We start from the raw sequence: 18,825 nt of genomic DNA, 5'->3' as shown, positions 1-18,825 counted from the left end.
CTTGATGGAAGAACACACTTGGAAACTGTTCCAGGTGGTAATTGTAATTTAATGTAATGATGTAAGCCAATACAAGTGCAATCACTCAATTCAATTATTTATTTTCAATACAAGGTGTATCACTAGGTGTGTGTTTACAGAATTTATGGCTTCTTGACCTCTTATATAACCTCTTATTACTGTTTTTATTTAATTGAATCTACCGTAACATGTCATTTGTGAATGTGTACATATATGGAATAAATGGGATTTAATGAGAGAGCACAAATACAAGATATTAAATAAATAAGTAAATTGACCTAACTATTGCCTCACGCCGAGACCTTTGCAGAGCCCATTTCTGTGTGTTTCTTTTCTTCCTCGTGGTGAAGGACCTCTGCACACTCAAGCATTCAGCACACATAAGAATTTTGTCCTGTGAACTGGTAGATGCAAAAGGCCACCAACTTTTTTCTTTCTGCAATTGAATAGTGATACCTACAGGGGCTTGCTGGCACAGCAGGCCTATTGGCTGGTCCCTCCAGCCTTTCACCTCAGGTCAACCCAGAGTCAAGTTTAGTAATCTCAATTTAACCTCCTGCGGACAGTTTTGCACGTCACAAAACCGCCGCACAATCGGTCACAGTGGGCTACCTCTTTAGAGAAAGGCTCTACGCTCAGTGAAAAGGAAGATCCAGGTCAGGACTGAAGTACATTTGCTGCAAGGGTTCATGAGGATGGCATTTAATAGACAGCTCGATTTTCATCAATACTGCACGCAGGAAAACCCTACAAATCTGATTGCTTTGTATAGGGGGCAAAAGAAAATGTTCCTTGCTAGAAATGTACAAATTTTTTTCAATACTTCTTATAGATACCTGCAAGAGATGTAATTGTAAAAGGAGAGAATATGATGCAAACAGAGTTTGGAATACATGAATAGACATGTAATAACTATGTAATTACACATGTATTATTAATGAATTACATCTTTTTCTTCAAGTCATAACTTTGATAAGGCCTCTTGCCTTGCAACTCGGCACTTAATTTCACAATACATTATATGTCATAATAGGTGCTACACTTCTATGACTGTGAGAAAATACATAGATTAGATTAACCCTGATTTTATTAACACAACAAATGTTCAAATAGGTGTGTTACTGACTGTAATGTTGAGGATATTCAACACAGTAGCAAACACAAATGCAGTATGTAATCTAAACAGTTCAATTAAACTGAAACCATTCTTTATTGTTTTAGACACCTGTCAACTACATACTTAACTCCATTTAGCCAGCATATTAAACACAAGAGATGTGTTTTCTTCTGCAATACGACAATACTACTGAGAGTTGTATCATACAGCTATCCAAAACTGACTGTAATGTGTTATTATATGTATGAATACAGTGCTATGTGAAATATTATCATACCTTTCCCCCAAGGCCATCTGAAAATGGCCACCTCTGTTATTCTTCCAGCAAAACCAATCCTTCGACTATAACATACGTCATGTAAGATTATACAGGTGAAGCAGGTGCTGACTCATGACTTGTTACTATAGAGTACTATGTATTGTTTTCCTTTGTTGTTTATAAAAAGATTAGTTAGTATTTCATGATATATATTGCTTATAGAAATATAGAGAAAATACAGAATTACAAAAGCACTGTACTGAACTGGCTCAGAATGTAACATTACCCTTTTTTAATCGGGAATAGTTGATGGATGGATGGATTGATTTGGGGAACAACAAAACACAATGTGTGGAAGACAACTAATAAATAGAACATTCCTAATTAAGAAAACAATCAGTTCATGTCAGTTCAACAAATGCTGGTGCTTAAATGTTTCGTCTTTTTAAAATTAGTTTCGGGGCAGTACAAAAAAAAAAAAAAAACTCCCAAAAGAAAACATTGATCATTCCAAGCCATATGGTTTCAGTCTCTTAGCTAGGCATGAAGACTTAGTCATGTGTCACCTTTGACCTTTGAATTAATGATAACGCATGACTTACCTGCATACTATATATATAAACGCATCAACACAGACAATTAAAATGTGCATTTAATATTACAGCAGTGAAGTATATTAGCGAGAGTGTGGCTGTGAACAGAAACTTTTGCTTTCAGTGGACCTTTTCAAAATAATGTTCCTTTTTTTATCATTGAACAAACCATCATGGAAAAACACACAATATCCTCTGTAACCTTCATGCACATTGTGCTTACTGAACTAAGGCCTTCCATTTCCTTCTGAATAGAAACCACTCCTGCATAGACATTGTGCAGCAAGAGATTTCTGTGCTTCAGACAATTCAAAAGGCTGCTCTTCTTCTATAACGATCAGTGCATCAGTCTTAAATATTTACACAATGCATCGCCGTTTGAATAGGTATGCGGCGCATTGGCAAGGTCCTTTTCTTTTACCTGCGTCTGTGCAAAGCTAGAGGGGCATTAGCGAGGCATTCTCTGGCCTTAAAGGTTTACCTTGATCTTCTTGCAGAATGCAAAGCAACAATGCACCCACATTTTTCTAGTATTTATTACTATGGTCATAATGTGAAGGCCTTTTTCATATGAATAGTGAAAAAAGGGGAAACATATTAAGGCAAAGGAGCATTATTGTGATGAAAATGTATAAACAGCTGAGAAGAATGGAGTGCAATATTCATAATGGAATCTGAAAGCTTTCATTTTTGTCCTCATTGTCTCTCCTTCCTTTTCTAAACAACCTTCCTTTTTCTAGCTATCAATACAAAGTTCTTTTAGAGAAAATGAAGTGCATTCATGCAGCCTGAAAGGGGCTTTTAAAGTTGAGCACTGCCTAAACAAAAGGGAAGGTACGGCTAGCGGAGGCCCTGAGAATGAGTCAATGTTTATTACTTCATGCTTGAGAATTAGAGGGAGTCTAGCAATAAGAACCGGCCTTGTGAAGCCCCTCTCTCGCTCTGTGTGCCATCTTAGATTTGCACATGTGCATTAACCTTTTTGCAAATCAAAGTACAGAAAGTACAGAGAAGGTGTATTATTTTAATTATCTTGGTAGGAATTCAAGAGTTTATTCAAGAGTTTGGAGTTTATCCATGGGTGTGCTTTGTATATTGTCGTGCCATGAGGTACCACAATATTATCATTTTTTTTTCAGGTTCAGGTAATTCAATGCTATGTATTAGTTCTTAAAATGAATTCACATTTTTACTTGAATACGTACAGCCACAGAGGCATATGAAACGTGACACAAGGCTTACACAGACACAAGGAGGTTGTAATGCTTTTTTTTCTTTCTTTCTTCAATACAAGGCATGATATGTGCCTGACTGGCTGACAATAGCATACGAAAAACTGATTTCTCGTCTTTTTTTTTAGTTCACTCTTCATATTTAGCATAAATATGATAGCTATTGATTAGGAGCCCTAGAAAAGATATACATCTTGGAGATGAATGTGCGTTTACGATAAGCAACCAAAAACATTATTCTCAGCTGTCAGCTTTTTTTTTTCTTCTTCCTCTCCCCTCTTTTACCAGCCGGTTCTCAAAGCTTTCCCATAGCTGACCAAGCACCAGCCTCCCTGCTCTGATAAATGGGCTTCTTTGAATTGATGGCAGGCTTCAGGAAAAAGAGATAATCCTAGATAATGTGGACACAGTTTTCATTTCTTGTCACCCAATTAAACTGCAATTATCCCGAGTGCAAGAGCAGAAAAAAGTGGGAAGAATGGCCAAAGAATGAGGGACTGTGGCTCCCTGGGACTCTTTATACTAGACATATTAGCCCAGATTTGTTCTATTCTGATAAAAGAAACGCCATTCCTAGCACTTGGCAGTGCACAGCAAGAGGCAGACCAGCTGCAACCAGTGACTTAGAAAGAGATGCCTGTACAACTTTTGTCAAATCTCCTGAAGTAGCTGGGAAGAGAAAGACTAAAATGTACATCATTTGTGATTCTTCATTTTCAACAAATATGGTACTTAGATAAGGCCCTTTTGTTCATTCACTACGGAGAGGAAATGTTTTAGTTTCACCCAAAAGCATCTCTGTCATGGCACATTTTATTGAAACTTGTGTCTTAGGCACACCATAGAGAACTGAAATAGCTCCCTTTCTTTTGAAACCATTGTCTTCACCAGTTGCATGAATAGACAATGAAAGGACACAAAACAGAGCTACATTGGACTGCTCCAGCTTTTCCATAATCACAGAAACACAACCCTACCTTGACCTCACACCATCTGTGTTTGTGTTGTTTGATGTAAGGAATAAATGACCTTCTTCATTAGCAACTGACTACTTTCACAGATAGTTTGACTGATGATGAATCAAGTTTGAATGAAGTACTCAATTGGCACCAAATCCGTGAAGTAAATGAATGTTTGTTCTAATTACATCTTCAAGTTGTAATTACCTCTTGGGCAATTTATGGATTAACTTATTGATTCAGATGACCTTCAGCACTGCTGGAATTACAGGGTTTTCACTTGAGGGTAGTTTTCCAAACATCCACTGATGACGTGAATTATGGCATTATCTGTGAACTGGAATATACTGTCCGTTGATGAGTAGCATTTTCATTTCACATCTGGTCCTTCCAATCTTTGACTGTTGCCAAAGTGTCCATTTCACTAGCTGAGCAGCACAATGATACACAATGACAACAGAAGATAATAAGATTAAGAGGGGTTCCTTCAGCATAATGACCAGCTTAAAAGTCATTTAATACCCCCCAGTAGGGGAATGTGTCACTGGAAGCTTTGTTTTTCAAAATGATACTGACCCTTAACACAAAGCCAGACCAAATCTAAATGTATTGAATCAGAAATAAGATCAACATATTTTGATAGTGATGTGCTTTGCTCTCTGGTTGCCTGACCCAATCTCCTCTTCAAAATACAGATACTTAAGGAAGCATGAAAAGATACATGAAAAACAAAAACATGTACAAAGAATAGGAAGAAACTGGTAGAAAAATAATATTTGGCTAGATTGGAAGAGAAAAAAATAAGTATCTGTATAGTCTGACAAGAGGAATGGCTTAGTTTTTGACTGGGAGATCACTGGAATGGACAAAACACGACCACAGAGATCACCTCCTTGAATATGGGAGGATGAAGTGAAGAAGTTATCAGGGGAAACTTAAACGCAGATAGGCAAAAACCGAAGATCATTACACAATCCTGGAGGGGGCTTCATCCAGCACATATAGATAACGGCTGTGATTAAAAGCATGATAGTGCGTAGAATCTCAATTTCCTCCAAATACATTTTTATTTTGTTTGCAATCTTTTTATCTTTTCTCTTTTTTTCCTGTCTCTTGTCCCACTTGTCCTACTCAGACCATGACATTTCAAAGGCATATTGGTCAGAGGATTGAGAAGACTAGTGTATTATTTTCCAAAGCTGTTTTTCTTCTGTCTGATTGAAATGAGTAATTAAGGTTCAGGCTGGCTGTGTGTTTTGGGTCATTGTCATGTTGAGAAAAACTGAATCTATGTGAAAATCTGTGAAACCTGTGTGAAACCTTCCTGAGATGACTGTATGGTACCAATGAAAGTAAAGGTGTTCCTTTGGTAATGTATAATTTTCTCTTACTATATCTGTTTTGTGGAGCAGCTGATACTCTCCTAAATGCTATTATTTAACAGACCATGACTCCACTTCTACAGATCTAAATTGTTCTACAGATGATAGTGTTGGCTTTTAAAAAAAATGTATTTGTATGGTTTGTTTATTTATAATCTTTAATCCCCAAATATGGATAAAATATTGTGTTCATAGTAACTAGAACAAAGGTAAAAATGCAATGAAATGAAACATATAAACCACTGTATATGTACATCTTGGGGAATGTGTCAAACCATGAAGTAAAAGGTCTCCATGATAATATGCTGTCTATTGACCTCTATACCTGCTTTCCAAATGTGTTTGATAAGCAGTTTGTGCTTTTCATCACGGTCTAGGATGTTTTGACCTTTTTTAATGCATTTGATCTGAACATGTTTCTGTATGTACTGAAAGTACATGGGTGAACAAATGATGTGTTGTTGCAAAAGGCTTGGACGATATTACCTTTGGGTGCCATTTCTGTATTTTTCTGTGGCAAAATGGTGAGCATTACAGCTGAATCTGTGAATTTTATAAGAAGCTAACGGTGGTGAAAACATGTCAGAAGGATGGTAGTTTTGAAAGATGGTGTTTTTCAGCTTTTTTCAGCCCTCTTGCAGATATTTTGCCTTTTACACCCACACTTCCACCAAACCCTTGTCCTCCGTGCCACATACATTTGCAGACGACCCAGGTTTAATCACCATTATAGTTAATGTGTAAATGAACATATTACACTTCTGTTTATGAGAGGAATAATATATGCAGTAATTGTACTACAGCTCTGATTGTGTCCCTAAAGAAAGGATTGATGCTCTCCTAATGAGCTTACCCTACTAAGAATCCCCGTGCTCATCCCAGCTTCTTATAGATGCAGGCAGGCCATGGGGAAATAACAAATACTATTTATTTACTCTAAACAGATTGAATCTGGAGAGATCCTGTGAGATCAAGCATGCAATTCAATGGCTTACAAGAATACAATACATCACAACAGAATCACACTGTTTCATTACCTCCTAGATTTAATGGTTATTGTGTATAGTACTCTGAAGAAAAAAAAAAATCTGTCAGGGACTGCTTCCAATATTTTAATTTAATTAGAACCAAGTTGTTAATAAACCATACAAGTTTTACTGGCACTTTTGTTTGCAGTCTAAATGTAATTACAATCAAATAAGAAGGTGATTTTAGTCTGGCCAAGCAGATTTCATTGTGACTGCAAGTGCATGATGCTTTTTTAAATAATCTCTTGGGATGTCCCTCTAGGCTGTCTGCCAAGCTGATGTGTGCTAACTAAAAAGGGGTTAGAACAAATCCATTACTTACTGAGATATAAAAAGGTCTCATTTGATGCATGTATGTATACCTGAATTGGATTTCCTGGGTAGTTCTCTTCATGGTGAGATTTTAATATAAACCTCATGAATCATATTCCTCAATATTCTCTCGTTGGTGAGAAAAAAAAAATAATAATAAATAAATTATATATATATATATATATATATATATATATATATATATATATATATATATATATATATATATTCTGTTCAGTATCCTCCATGTGGGAATTGAAACCAGCTAACCAGTGCATCCTACGACATTATTGATCCATTTTTTATGTTCTCTACAATAGCTTTTACTGAATAGATGTTGCAGAAATGAGAACAGAGTTGTCATTAAACATCAGAGGTGTGACACTGGCATATCGAAAGCTGATCTCCAAAAACTGCAGCAATGTTATCTTGGAAGAGATCTTTTATAAGATAAAGCACTGAGATAGAGCAGGGTTTGAGCTTGGAGCTCACATGGAGCCGCAACTCCACCTGTTAGAATGATACAAGGCCAGACCTTATAACAGGATGTTAAAAGGGCATCCTTGTGCAGTCTGCCATGAGCTCAGATCTTCAGACTCCCAGTCCCAAAGGTATCTCATACAGTCAGGTGGAGGTACCAGCTCCTGTGATACCAGCTTGCTCACCATTAATTCAACCATCATTACAATGATCACATTTCTCTGCATTTCTATAAGTACAGAATCTCATCTTTCCCATACATGTAACTCTTTATAAATCAAATCATTTGAAAAAACAATCGCTGTGTACTGCTTATTCAACATCATATCCATCCACAACCAAAATGTTAACTTTTCAATGTTGGTCAAAACTTTGAAAGGTGGCTCTACATACATTGAGGATTAAACACACAGTAATCCGTCTTCTTTGGCTTCTGTTTTGTCATAATTCAAAGCATTTAAAATGCTGGCTAATACATTGACTACCAATGCAAAGTCATCATCAGGTGTTCAGTTTGAGTCCACTGTGTATTTAGTTTGCTTTTAAACCAAATTATTTTTCTTCGTAAAATGGTACAAATAAACAGACATTGGACTAAAAAATTTGACAAAAACAGACATTATCAGACATTAATATGTTGAATCTGAAATGAAACAGAAAGGTGACTTCATAAAACAATCTGTGTGTAATCTAACTTCTAAAGTCATTTTATCCCACATTTGCTTCTCTTATAGAGCTATGATATCTTAAAATAAGGAGCCCTGATTGAGGGATTATGTATATGTGACCACAGACCAGGCGCACACCAAAAAGAAAAATAGACCAGACACTAACACAATCAGCGTCTGGTTGATTGGCCTTGTGGACTGTGCAATTCCTGAAACAGATGCACACAATTACTGTTAATATTCATACAGAAGTTGCAGAACTACAATTACACTATTTTAGGCGGCTGCTCATTTTTATGTGAGTGGGGTCTGTAGTGTTTTAGATGCATTGCTAGAACACAGGTGCAGAAATAATGCATCTAGAGATGATGCATAATTAAAGACTTTGGGACACTATTTCCGCATCCACCACAATGCCACGGGGACAGACGAGATTCCCTCCCTTGGTCTGTACCAAACAACCTTAATTTGGCTTCCAGGAAAGGGGGAAGTAACACAGGATTTGAGGAGAAGAAGGGAAAGTGGTCTTTGTGGCGAAGTGAAAAGGAGGGGGTGAAAAATTACAAGGGTGCATCAGTTTTCTCTGATCCTTACAGGAACTATAAATGTATCTCTGAGATTAATTATCAGGGGCTGTGCCACAAGCAAGTTTTTTTCCCGTGATGAGGCAGCAAGACCTACTGCGATAAAGCTGATAGGAGAGGTGCTATCAGGTGGCAGTCTGGGTAATTACAACTCTCTATTTGGGCTCTGTAGTGATGCTGTGATGATAAGAAGGAAATAATGAAGAAAAAGGAGCAGTGATAATGCACCAGCTAAATGGTTCAAAATAGTGTATCATAGCCCAAAGTCCTTTGAATGCCTGGAGGGATACAACTATCTTCTTTGGTTTTCAACCACAGAGGGGAAAGAAAGCCTGCTTTTCTGTGCTAAATGTATGCCTGCTGGGAGAAGGAGGAAATCACATCACTGTAAAGAGAATGTGACTTTTGACAAATGATTCTGAAGGTCATTCTATAATTATTCAGGAAATAAGTTTATCGTCTGCTATTATTTCACATGCCTAAGGTGCAAGAATATGACTTGATGTAAGATTACGTGGAATGTCTCCATAGGGCCTAGTTGAAAGATGCAGGTCTTATCAGACTTGTGAATTTCCTTGTCCTTTTCTATGGCTTCTCTCCTTCAATAATATGTTTTGAAAGGTGGGTATTATTTGTTGTTGTCTGCCAATTCTAGAGCGGTTTAAAACCCTCATAAAACTGAATTGACTGGAGAAACACTCCTGTGTCTCCTCGTATTTGTGGCAGGGGAAAAACACTGTCAGAAAAGAGTACTTCTGTTGTGAGTAAAATAATTTGAAATTGTAACTTGAAATTCAACTATTTTAAAGATGGAGTAGGATAGATACAAGAACAAGAATGCATCAAATAGTTCCATTCTTACAGTCACACGTATTTTCTTGAATTTGTTCTTAGTCTTACTGGATAAATCTCAATGAGAGCATTATTGGATTTCAGTATAGTGAAATCAGTGAGTACAATAGGTGGATATTTGTATTGACACAGTAGCCTCCAGGTTTATTCATACCCTTGTTGAAGTGTAATGACAATGCTAGAGTCAATCAGTATCTTTCAATACAAGTAAATCAAATCATCCATGTTATAACAATCAGAAGCATATAGTATCTGTCCAAAAAGGTGCATTTCTTCATATTTCGTCTTAATATAAGATATTTCTTAATACCCAATGTTCAAATGTATTGGTACCTCAGCAGTCAGTACTTTTGTGAATCCTCCTTTGGCTTTGATAACATGGCTACTGTTTTATTTATCTGTTTTATTTATGTATGTATTGTTTCTCATGGGACAACACAAATTTGATCACTTTGTCTGAGGTGCAGCTTGTCAGGATCATTATACAGCTTGATAAAAAGGTGTCTGAATATTAAGACTTTGTACTCTGAAGGATCTCTGCCACCATGTTTGCGCAATAAAAGAGATAAATACCTTAACACCCACGCAAATAGGAAAACAGATCACTGCTATCATCTGTTACTCATGTAGGAGTGATGCTTTGAGTTTACATCATGTAGGAATCATATATTTAGTACTTAAATAAATAACACTGACCAATTTTACAAGGGTTTGGTATTTATGTATTTTCTTTCTTTCACTCCAAAACTTTCTATATCTAATCTTTTGACAAAAAAGGTAGAAACGGGTAAGAAAACAAAAAGCATCAAAAGGACTGGCAGTTAAATACTGATTCTATGTTCGTTTTTCTATTACCATATATTTTTGAATGCATTTGAGAAGCCTAGCTAAGTTTGAACACAAGCAAAAGATGTAATAATTATGGCTGAAGGTGCTTAAGAACTGTGAGTTTAAACTATTTAAAATGCAACATTAAGTTCAAGTAATTCAAGGATATTTGTAATGCCTTGCATAATGTTAGCCTGAATGCATAAGAAAGAAGCTCAGTTGGCGCACTGCTTGCAATGTATAAAATGACTAATCTGAGTGGAAAATGGATTTGCTGTCAGTAAATGTTAGAATTAATACCCTTCTCTTTGGGTGGCATTTGTTTTATTTCATTTTTTCCTTTTATGAGTCTATCACAGAAAATGCGCTGTACAAAATGCCAAACAAGCTTTTTCCTTCATATGGTGCCAGACAGGAAGTATGAATTTTCCTCAACAAGGCAAACAGGGACTTCTGTGGTCAGAGAAGCGGAAAGACTCCCAGAAAATAGGCAAGGAGGAATCAGGTACCTCATCTGATCCACACAGAAGCACTGATAATTCCTCCATTTAAAGCCCTCCCAGATAATTAACAACCTTTAATCTTTGAGTAAATATACAACAAGCCTATGTTTTGAAGTGGGTCTTAATAGTGTACTGTTGTTTATATTTTTCAGCTCGTTGTTCAAAATAAAAGACTGGAGAGCTCCTGAGACTGAATTGGAAAAAAAAGAGCAGACAGTAAAATGTTCCTCTTTTACTTGAAAACTACTTCCTCTCTGTGAATGATGTTATCTTTCAATGCTCCACATCTGAAACACTAAAGTAAACCTGCTGATCCATCAGAGTGTTAGGTAAGGATCTTAAAAAAAAAATATTCTTATATAAATGTTCCTTTTTTATATACATTTAGTAAAAAGAAGACTTTATAAAATATATTGTTGTCCTGAGGAGAAAGATGTCTTTGTTTTACTTTTACTTCCAGAATAAGAAGTGTTTTTTTACCAACCAAAAAATACTTTTTGAATACAATTAACACCCTTCCATCACTCAAATGCAAAGTCTGGTTTCTTATTCAAATGCATTTAATTACACTTATTCTATGTCAAGATCAACTATCATAAATCTCCTAGTCTCCTTTTGTCATTTTCACTGGTAGGACACTGATATTTGAGAAGAAACACACCAAAGCATTAACTGTGTGCATATTGAGGTTTTTCAATTCATGTTCAATTCTTTCTGTGAGAGAAGTTAGGTGACATGGGTTATTATCATTATTCATTCCTTTGGCAAACACTGGATGGTATGCGCTGCCTCTTCTCAGATTTCTTTGGCGTTGTAAACATATCATTTTGAAGAATTATTTGTCACTAAACAAAAACTGACAATCTGATAACTAATTACAAATATTCCCGGTATAAAGTCAGAATGCACCAGTACTTATTCTGAATGGCTTGGTAATCTCAACTTGTTCACTGACACTATATTTACATTTAATGTCATCAGTTATTAATTAAATTGTATGGCACCACACGTATGAATACCTCATTTATGTTTCCTCCAGTTTAATGGTGCTTATATATGTATTCTGTGAGGGCTTTGCCTCTAACCCTCCCCCCAATAAATAAATGAACTAGGTTTTTATTAATGTGGCTAAATCTATCAAATTACATTGAATATACAAATAAATATTGAAATTTCTCAAATTAGAGTATTGGACCTTTATCTGAGCTTTTTGTTGTACTTGAATGTATGCATGACTACAATCCAAATACCATTCCATTAATTTAATCAGGTTTTTACATTTACTTTATTGAAATACGTCTTTTATCATTTTTAGGCAGTATCCAATGTGTACATGCATCCCATTATGGTTGTGATGGTTAGGTGTGAAGTCTTCAGGGGGAACCACCATTTTGAGCATCCAATATGGTAAATCCCGACTAGGTTAACTGCCGGAAATGCACAGTTAGCATCTGCCCTCCCAGGGGTTTGACAGAAGAAGAAGAAGAAAAAAAAAACATCTGGCATTTATGTCACCTTATCACACTACTGCAACCTCCACTGAGCAGCGTGGTGGGAGCTCTCAGGTCGAGCTCAGGCTTGCAGGGTTCACTAGCTTGCTAACATCAGGCAATTACATCTGACAGATCATCGGTACGGGTTTCTGTTTCCCAAAACCCATCATAAAGGAAACAAGAATCTGTACATTACAATTTGGGGACATAAAAGGAGGGATGAATACAATTGGACAGATATGTTTACATTTGACCTTTCTTAAGTGGTTTAGGGAACATGGCCAGTAATCGCCTGTTTAACTAAGTAAGGGTTAGTATCCTAGGGTCTGGTGAGCTTTATGCTCTCATAGGCCTTGACCAACAACACACAACTAGGATTTTGTGGCAATGTTAGGATTTAGAAAATGTTTAGATAAGGACTTGATCTGACACATATGTTAACCCCCAACATAAACTCACAACCTGCAGAATGGATTGTAAATATTATTTGTGTTGCCTTTTTTTAGACATAAATGAACCAACATGGAATGCTTTTTGTATATATTTGTCTCTGAATTAAGTGTTTACTCATTAAGAAAATCAACCATCTCAAAATTATAATCATAATAAAATGGTCCTTTCCTGAACCTCCTTTGATAAAAATGAACAAGGGTACAAGCATAAGGATCCGTTCTTTCATGTGTAATTAAAATGAACAGCTAGTAAAGTGCACATTCTCATGTTGAGGAATTAAATAGAATGAATGTTAAAGGAATAAAATACTAATTAAATTAAGGGCTTACTCAGCTACCACTTATTTCTCTTTTGTGAGTGTTGAGCATTTTGAACATAAGCTTCCAGTACACACTCAGTATAATTGGTCATGGTTCAGGGGGACACCATAATGAACTGGTCAAGTAATTATATGTTATTTAATGCAGAGCGTAGTTCAGCTTTAATGTGAATTTAAATGCTTGCCATGTGAAAATGGTTTTGTCTGATGATTTGGTCCTAAGAATACATCTTCAGATCATACATCAGGATGTTAGATGTGATTAAATGCCTTAATTCTTCATTTCTTTGTCTGTTTAAAATATTATTTGTTTTAAATGTTTAAACATTCTATAACTTCTCCCTTGTTCATTCATACCCCTACCAATTTATACATTTAAAATGTTACTTTTACTATTACTTGTCCTCCTCTTCTTCCTATTATTATAAATAATAATCTTCATAATAATAATGCATGCATACCTAGTGGATTTTACAAATTGGTGTAATACATAAGCACCACATATGCAGGCTAGACTACTACATTTTAATTGATAAGTAGCTACATGGCATTATTATTATTTTATAATACTATAACTATGGCATTGCTGAAATGTAAATCCAAAACTGAATTATACAAACAAGGGTTATTGAAAATAGGGTAATTCAGTGCCCACATAATACATTGAAAACATTGGTGTATATTCTCGTGAAATAACACTCTTCTATCCTTTTCATGTGGGCACTTTTCTGATCGACATTGCAAGGCCCAGTGTAAGCTTGTGATGACAGAGACGAGCACAGTTACAGCTCCAGTTTCTGTGTCCAAGTGTGGCAGGGTACACTTGTCCATCAGCACTCTCAGTTTCACCATTGCAACAACGCCACCTTATCAGCAGCACTCTTAGGACGCGACTGGCTTGAAACAATACAATCCTCTTTCAGCACAGAGGGCACTGTTTCGCTCCCCACAATGGGACGACATTAATCTTGCTCTTTAGGGTTAATTAATTTTGAAAATGTATATTACACCAAATAAAGGAGGGGAAACTATAGTGCACAATAAAGCGAAATGTCCCCTCTATGAAGCAAGTCCTCTTTAGTTCTCCCAATGTCATTCAAAACACAGATAACTTTTCTTACATGAATTGTTCTCATGAATGATTTATACATATCATGTTATCTGAAGCCTTTTCTGTGTCCCCTTGTGGCTTCCTTCTTCCATTGGTTGTATAATTGTTAATTTTAACACCATAATAGCTTTTGATGAAGTATAGATAAGACGTTTGTGGGAGGAATTAATTGAAATGCGATTCAGTCAAACTGGACCAGCTATTATTTACCCATTTAGCAAAAAGTAACTATGATCAGTAGTCTATAAATGCTTGGTTATTCAGAATGTGCTTCTTTAGGCTTCCTGGCAGGGACGTTTTTAAATTTTAAGAAATCAGTATCTTCATATTTCCCTCCCAGATATGTAGCTACTCATTTGATGATTGAGTTGTTAAGTGGTTTGTCTGAACTCAGCATCATCCTCTACCAAATTGCCACACACGTTGAGATTCATAGACACCAGGCGAGACAAATCTTATTTTATGTTATGAATTAAATAGGTTAACCAAAATGTTTATAGATAGCACATAACTATATTTTAAACTGATTGTATTCAAACACACATACACACACACACAGATACATATACTTACATATATATATATATTGTATGTGTGAGTATATATATGTGTGTGTTTGAATAAAATCATTTTAAAATATAGTATGTATATATAAGTCAAATGTACTTAACCTAATAACAAGGTAATTTCTAAAAACAGACAACCAATAAAGTTTTTCTTCTCTCTCTGCTCTCTCTTTTTAAATCTACAATTAGTATCTGTTGTAGTGATTTGGAATAAAATAAGTACATTTTTCTCATTTGTTCTTTGTACCCTTCATAAAAAACATTTTCTTCATAAGCCTGCGCAGTTTCTGTAGCCGACCTGCACCCTCTGGGCAGGCGCTTTGAAGTGCAAGTGTGAGAGTCAGGAAATTCAAGCAAATAATTAATCTCGCACTGCACTGCGATACAAGCCTGCATTTTCATGTATTTATTTATTTATTTTCAATATACTTTCTGTTGGTAAAAGTGTACCGGCATTTCCATGCAGACTAAACAAAAAAATCCGTTGTTTCACGTTTTAATATAACATGATGAAACTATAGCCTGGAAATGATGATTATTTTTTAAATGGATGTAAAGTGAAAGGAAGGCTATACCGGTACCACTTTTAAACGTGGAGAAAAACATTTCGGTTCATGTCTGGGGATACATTGGATGCCACTATTATTCCAGAATAATACGTTCCTTATGGTCGCTTATTCACCTTTTAAAAGTGGTAACTGTGTAGAAATTAAGTTGAAACATTTTGGTTACCAAATGTGAACAGTTCAAATGCGCAACTGTCATAGCATTCAAAGATAGTGTTTTACATCCACTACATTGATGCATTAATTTCTCTCTCTCTCTCTCTCTCTCTCTCTCTCTCTCTCTCTCTCTCTCTCTCTCTCTCTAGTTGTGAAATACACACACAACTCATAAAAATGTCAGGATACAAATCCGATACAATTTGTCATAAATCAGAAAACTGAAGGCACAACACTGGACGCCTGGCAACGTGATGCACAGTACAGGTTATTGATGGGGAATGAAGTTTACTGTATGGATACGCTTTAAATGCACAAACAAAACCATACACTGGGATGTGAATCTAAAAACAATAGCCAGTTGAATGAGCAAATTATAATTTAACATAATTGTTAGTTGCAACTTCACATAGCTTTAGTTTAAATACCAAACACATTATATAATGCAAAGACTACTACTAATAAACACTGTTTTGCCACGATATGCACATAAAACCTGGGCAATACCAACCCCCTTCCACATACATGTCCCTTACGAAATTAAGATAATGATTTAATTACTCATAAAATGGGTGCATTTTAATTGTAAACGAATCTGTCAGAAAACAAAGTAGCTAACAATTATGTATGCATTTATTGTATCCAATTTTATTTTATCTTAAACATTTCTTGTATGCGTTTTCGAAAGGATTGCCTTAAAAGTTAACTTTTGAACACAGACCTGTCCAGGTAATCGATGGTCGTTTAGGATATTCCCATTTGTTAGCCCTCTTTGATTGCCAGTTCATAGTATAGCGAACATATCTAACAACTTTCAAAAACAATGATAACATTTGTAATTAAAAGGACATGCGTTTATATTGCGACCATTCGTGGCAATATACATGCACATTGTGATAAGGTATTATAACAATCGATATGCAATTGTAAATTTGTGATGAAATCCGAGACAGATTTTGAGTTTGTATGTATTCAGAAAAATACATAAAAGCCCATGGCTGAGCATCTGTAAGTTAACAATAGCCTTTGTGTAAAGTGTGAAGCGCTAATATACCCAATAGACCCACTAATTGTTATTACCCGTTTCTAATACGCGCTTGACAGGAGTTAGCATTTCAAATAATAGTTTTCCGATAACAGCTATCTGTTGGTCGATCACATGGACAAATAACGTTTAGAGACCACATTATAGGACACCAATTTGCAAACAATACAAAATCAAGGCGGTAAACAGTATTTTTAAAAGCGCCTTGATATTAAAGCCTTAATAATAATAATAATAATAATAATAATAATAATAATAATAATAATAATACCAATCCCGCAATACAGCTGAATACTTTCTATTTTGAATCACATAAGTAAATCCATCCTCAGTATCATGTCTTATAATTATTTATCTACCGCAACTACTTCTAATACTGCAGCTACTACAACTATACAACTTACAAGTACCCTATAGCAGCAGCAGCAGTATGATGAGTAATACTGTAATAGAAATAGGGTGCCAGAATATACATTTTCCTCTTTTTTATTTTTGTTTAGCTAATACAAATAATACAATATTAAGTACAGCTATAAAAACGTGACACACTTGCTGACTTAAAAACAAAACAACAAACAAGAACAAAACTTTGTGAAGGTGCGACATCGCAAGATCAGAGGGAAATGAAAAGCGACCTGTCAGGGCAGTGCGGTACCCTGCGCGCACTGATTCAGTGCGCTGGAGTCGGGCTGCGTGCAACCCACCGCGCAGGCGCCAACAGCCCCCACGCTACCTGCTTTTGAAGTGAGTCTTATTTCACACGGGGCAGCGCCGAGACACCAGCACACGGCTTACCGCTGGATACAGGAGCTGAGCTGCTGACAGGCTGGAGGGGGACGGAAAAGTTGAGCACAAGATCGCAGCCTTCTGGAGGAAGAAAACGTGCTTATCCACCGAGCTGCTCTGCCCCGCTTTCGCACGCAGGATTGTCTCGTCCAGCTGCGGACTTTTGACAAGTGATCGAAACAAACTTTTCCCGGTGCAGCTGAAGTGCGTCGCCTCCTCCATCGCGGGTGGGGGGGGGGAGAGAAACAAAAAAAGGATACATTTCCCAATCCGTGATGAACTGACATTAAAGTAAGTGAAACCCAGCACTTATGACTATTTTGCACTCCTGTTCTTGACTCGCCAAACGCCACAGGAGAGCGCGTCTCTGCAGCGAGACAACTTCATGTCCAGTGTCAAAGTGCGTGCCTGTGTGCTGTAGTGCCGGCGTGTGTGTCCTGTCCTGGGAGCTGCTGAACCCCTGCGCTCAGACTGTGCTGGACGATCAGACCTAATCAGGTGAAAGTGCCTTGTTACAGCGACATGTCCAAACCCATGGATCACGTCAAGCGCCCCATGAACGCCTTTATGGTGTGGTCCAGAGCCCAGCGGCGGAAAATGGCGCAAGAGAACCCCAAGATGCACAACTCCGAGATCAGCAAGCGCCTGGGCGCCGAGTGGAAACTTCTCACCGAGTCCGAGAAGAGACCCTTCATCGACGAGGCGAAGCGGCTGAGAGCCATGCACATGAAGGAGCACCCCGATTACAAATACAGACCGCGGCGGAAGCCCAAGACTTTGATGAAGAAGGACAAGTTTGCCTTCCCCGTCCCGTACAACCTGGGCGACCACGACGGGCTGAAGGCGAGCGCTCTGGCCGGCGGCGCTCTCTCCGAGTCCTTGATCGGCAACCCGGATAAGGCGGCGGCGGCGGCGGCGGCGGCGGCGGCCCGAGTCTTCTTCAACCCGTCCGCCTCCACGAACCCCTACTCCTTCTTCGACCTGGGCTCGAAGATGGCCGAGATCTCGCCCCCTGCTTTCTCCTACGCCTCCCCGCTGGGGTACCCGAGTGGAGCCACCGCGTTCTCCAGCACAGGAGCTGTGGGCGGTGGGACACACACCCACACCCACTCGCATCCTTCCCCGGGCAACCCTGGCTACATGATCCCCTGTAACTGCACCGGCTGGCCCTCAGCGGGTCTCCAGCCGCCCCTCGCCTACATCCTGCTCCCGGGCATGGGCAAGCCTCAGCTGGAGCCATACCCCGCGTACGCAGCTGCGTTATGACACCGTGAACTGAAGACAAGTGCAAATGTGTGCGGACAACAAGTGTGAAAGTTTATGCCATGCATGTACACATTTATACATGTGATGCGGTGTAAGTCGTCTCAGAGATCACATGTGTATGTATGTATATTAATGAATACACCTTTATAAAAGGTACCTTTTAGTTCGAGAACACTGAGATTCCAAGATCTATAGCCATCATTTGACAAAACCCCGAGGGAATGAGCAAATGGTGGCTTCAATGCC

General features: G+C 37.6%; 1 protein-coding gene across 1 annotated transcript in view; it reads left to right on the top strand.

Annotated features, from left to right (window-relative positions):
- The first annotated feature begins 17,222 nt into the window (after window positions 1–17,222).
- Window positions 17,223–18,825, top strand: part of LOC136751254 (transcription factor Sox-21-B) — a 2,495-nt gene continuing 892 nt past the window's right edge. The window contains exon 1 of the mRNA XM_066706701.1: window positions 17,223–18,825. This exon is cut by the window's right edge and continues 892 nt beyond it. Within this exon, the coding sequence (XP_066562798.1) occupies window positions 17,836–18,579 (744 nt within the window). The 5' untranslated portion in view covers window positions 17,223–17,835 and the 3' untranslated portion in view covers window positions 18,580–18,825.

The sequence above is a fragment of the Amia ocellicauda genome, chromosome 6, assembly GCF_036373705.1.
Source record: "Amia ocellicauda isolate fAmiCal2 chromosome 6, fAmiCal2.hap1, whole genome shotgun sequence".
NCBI lineage: Eukaryota > Metazoa > Chordata > Actinopteri > Amiiformes > Amiidae > Amia > Amia ocellicauda.
This window is presented reverse-complemented; position numbering and strand designations above follow the sequence as displayed.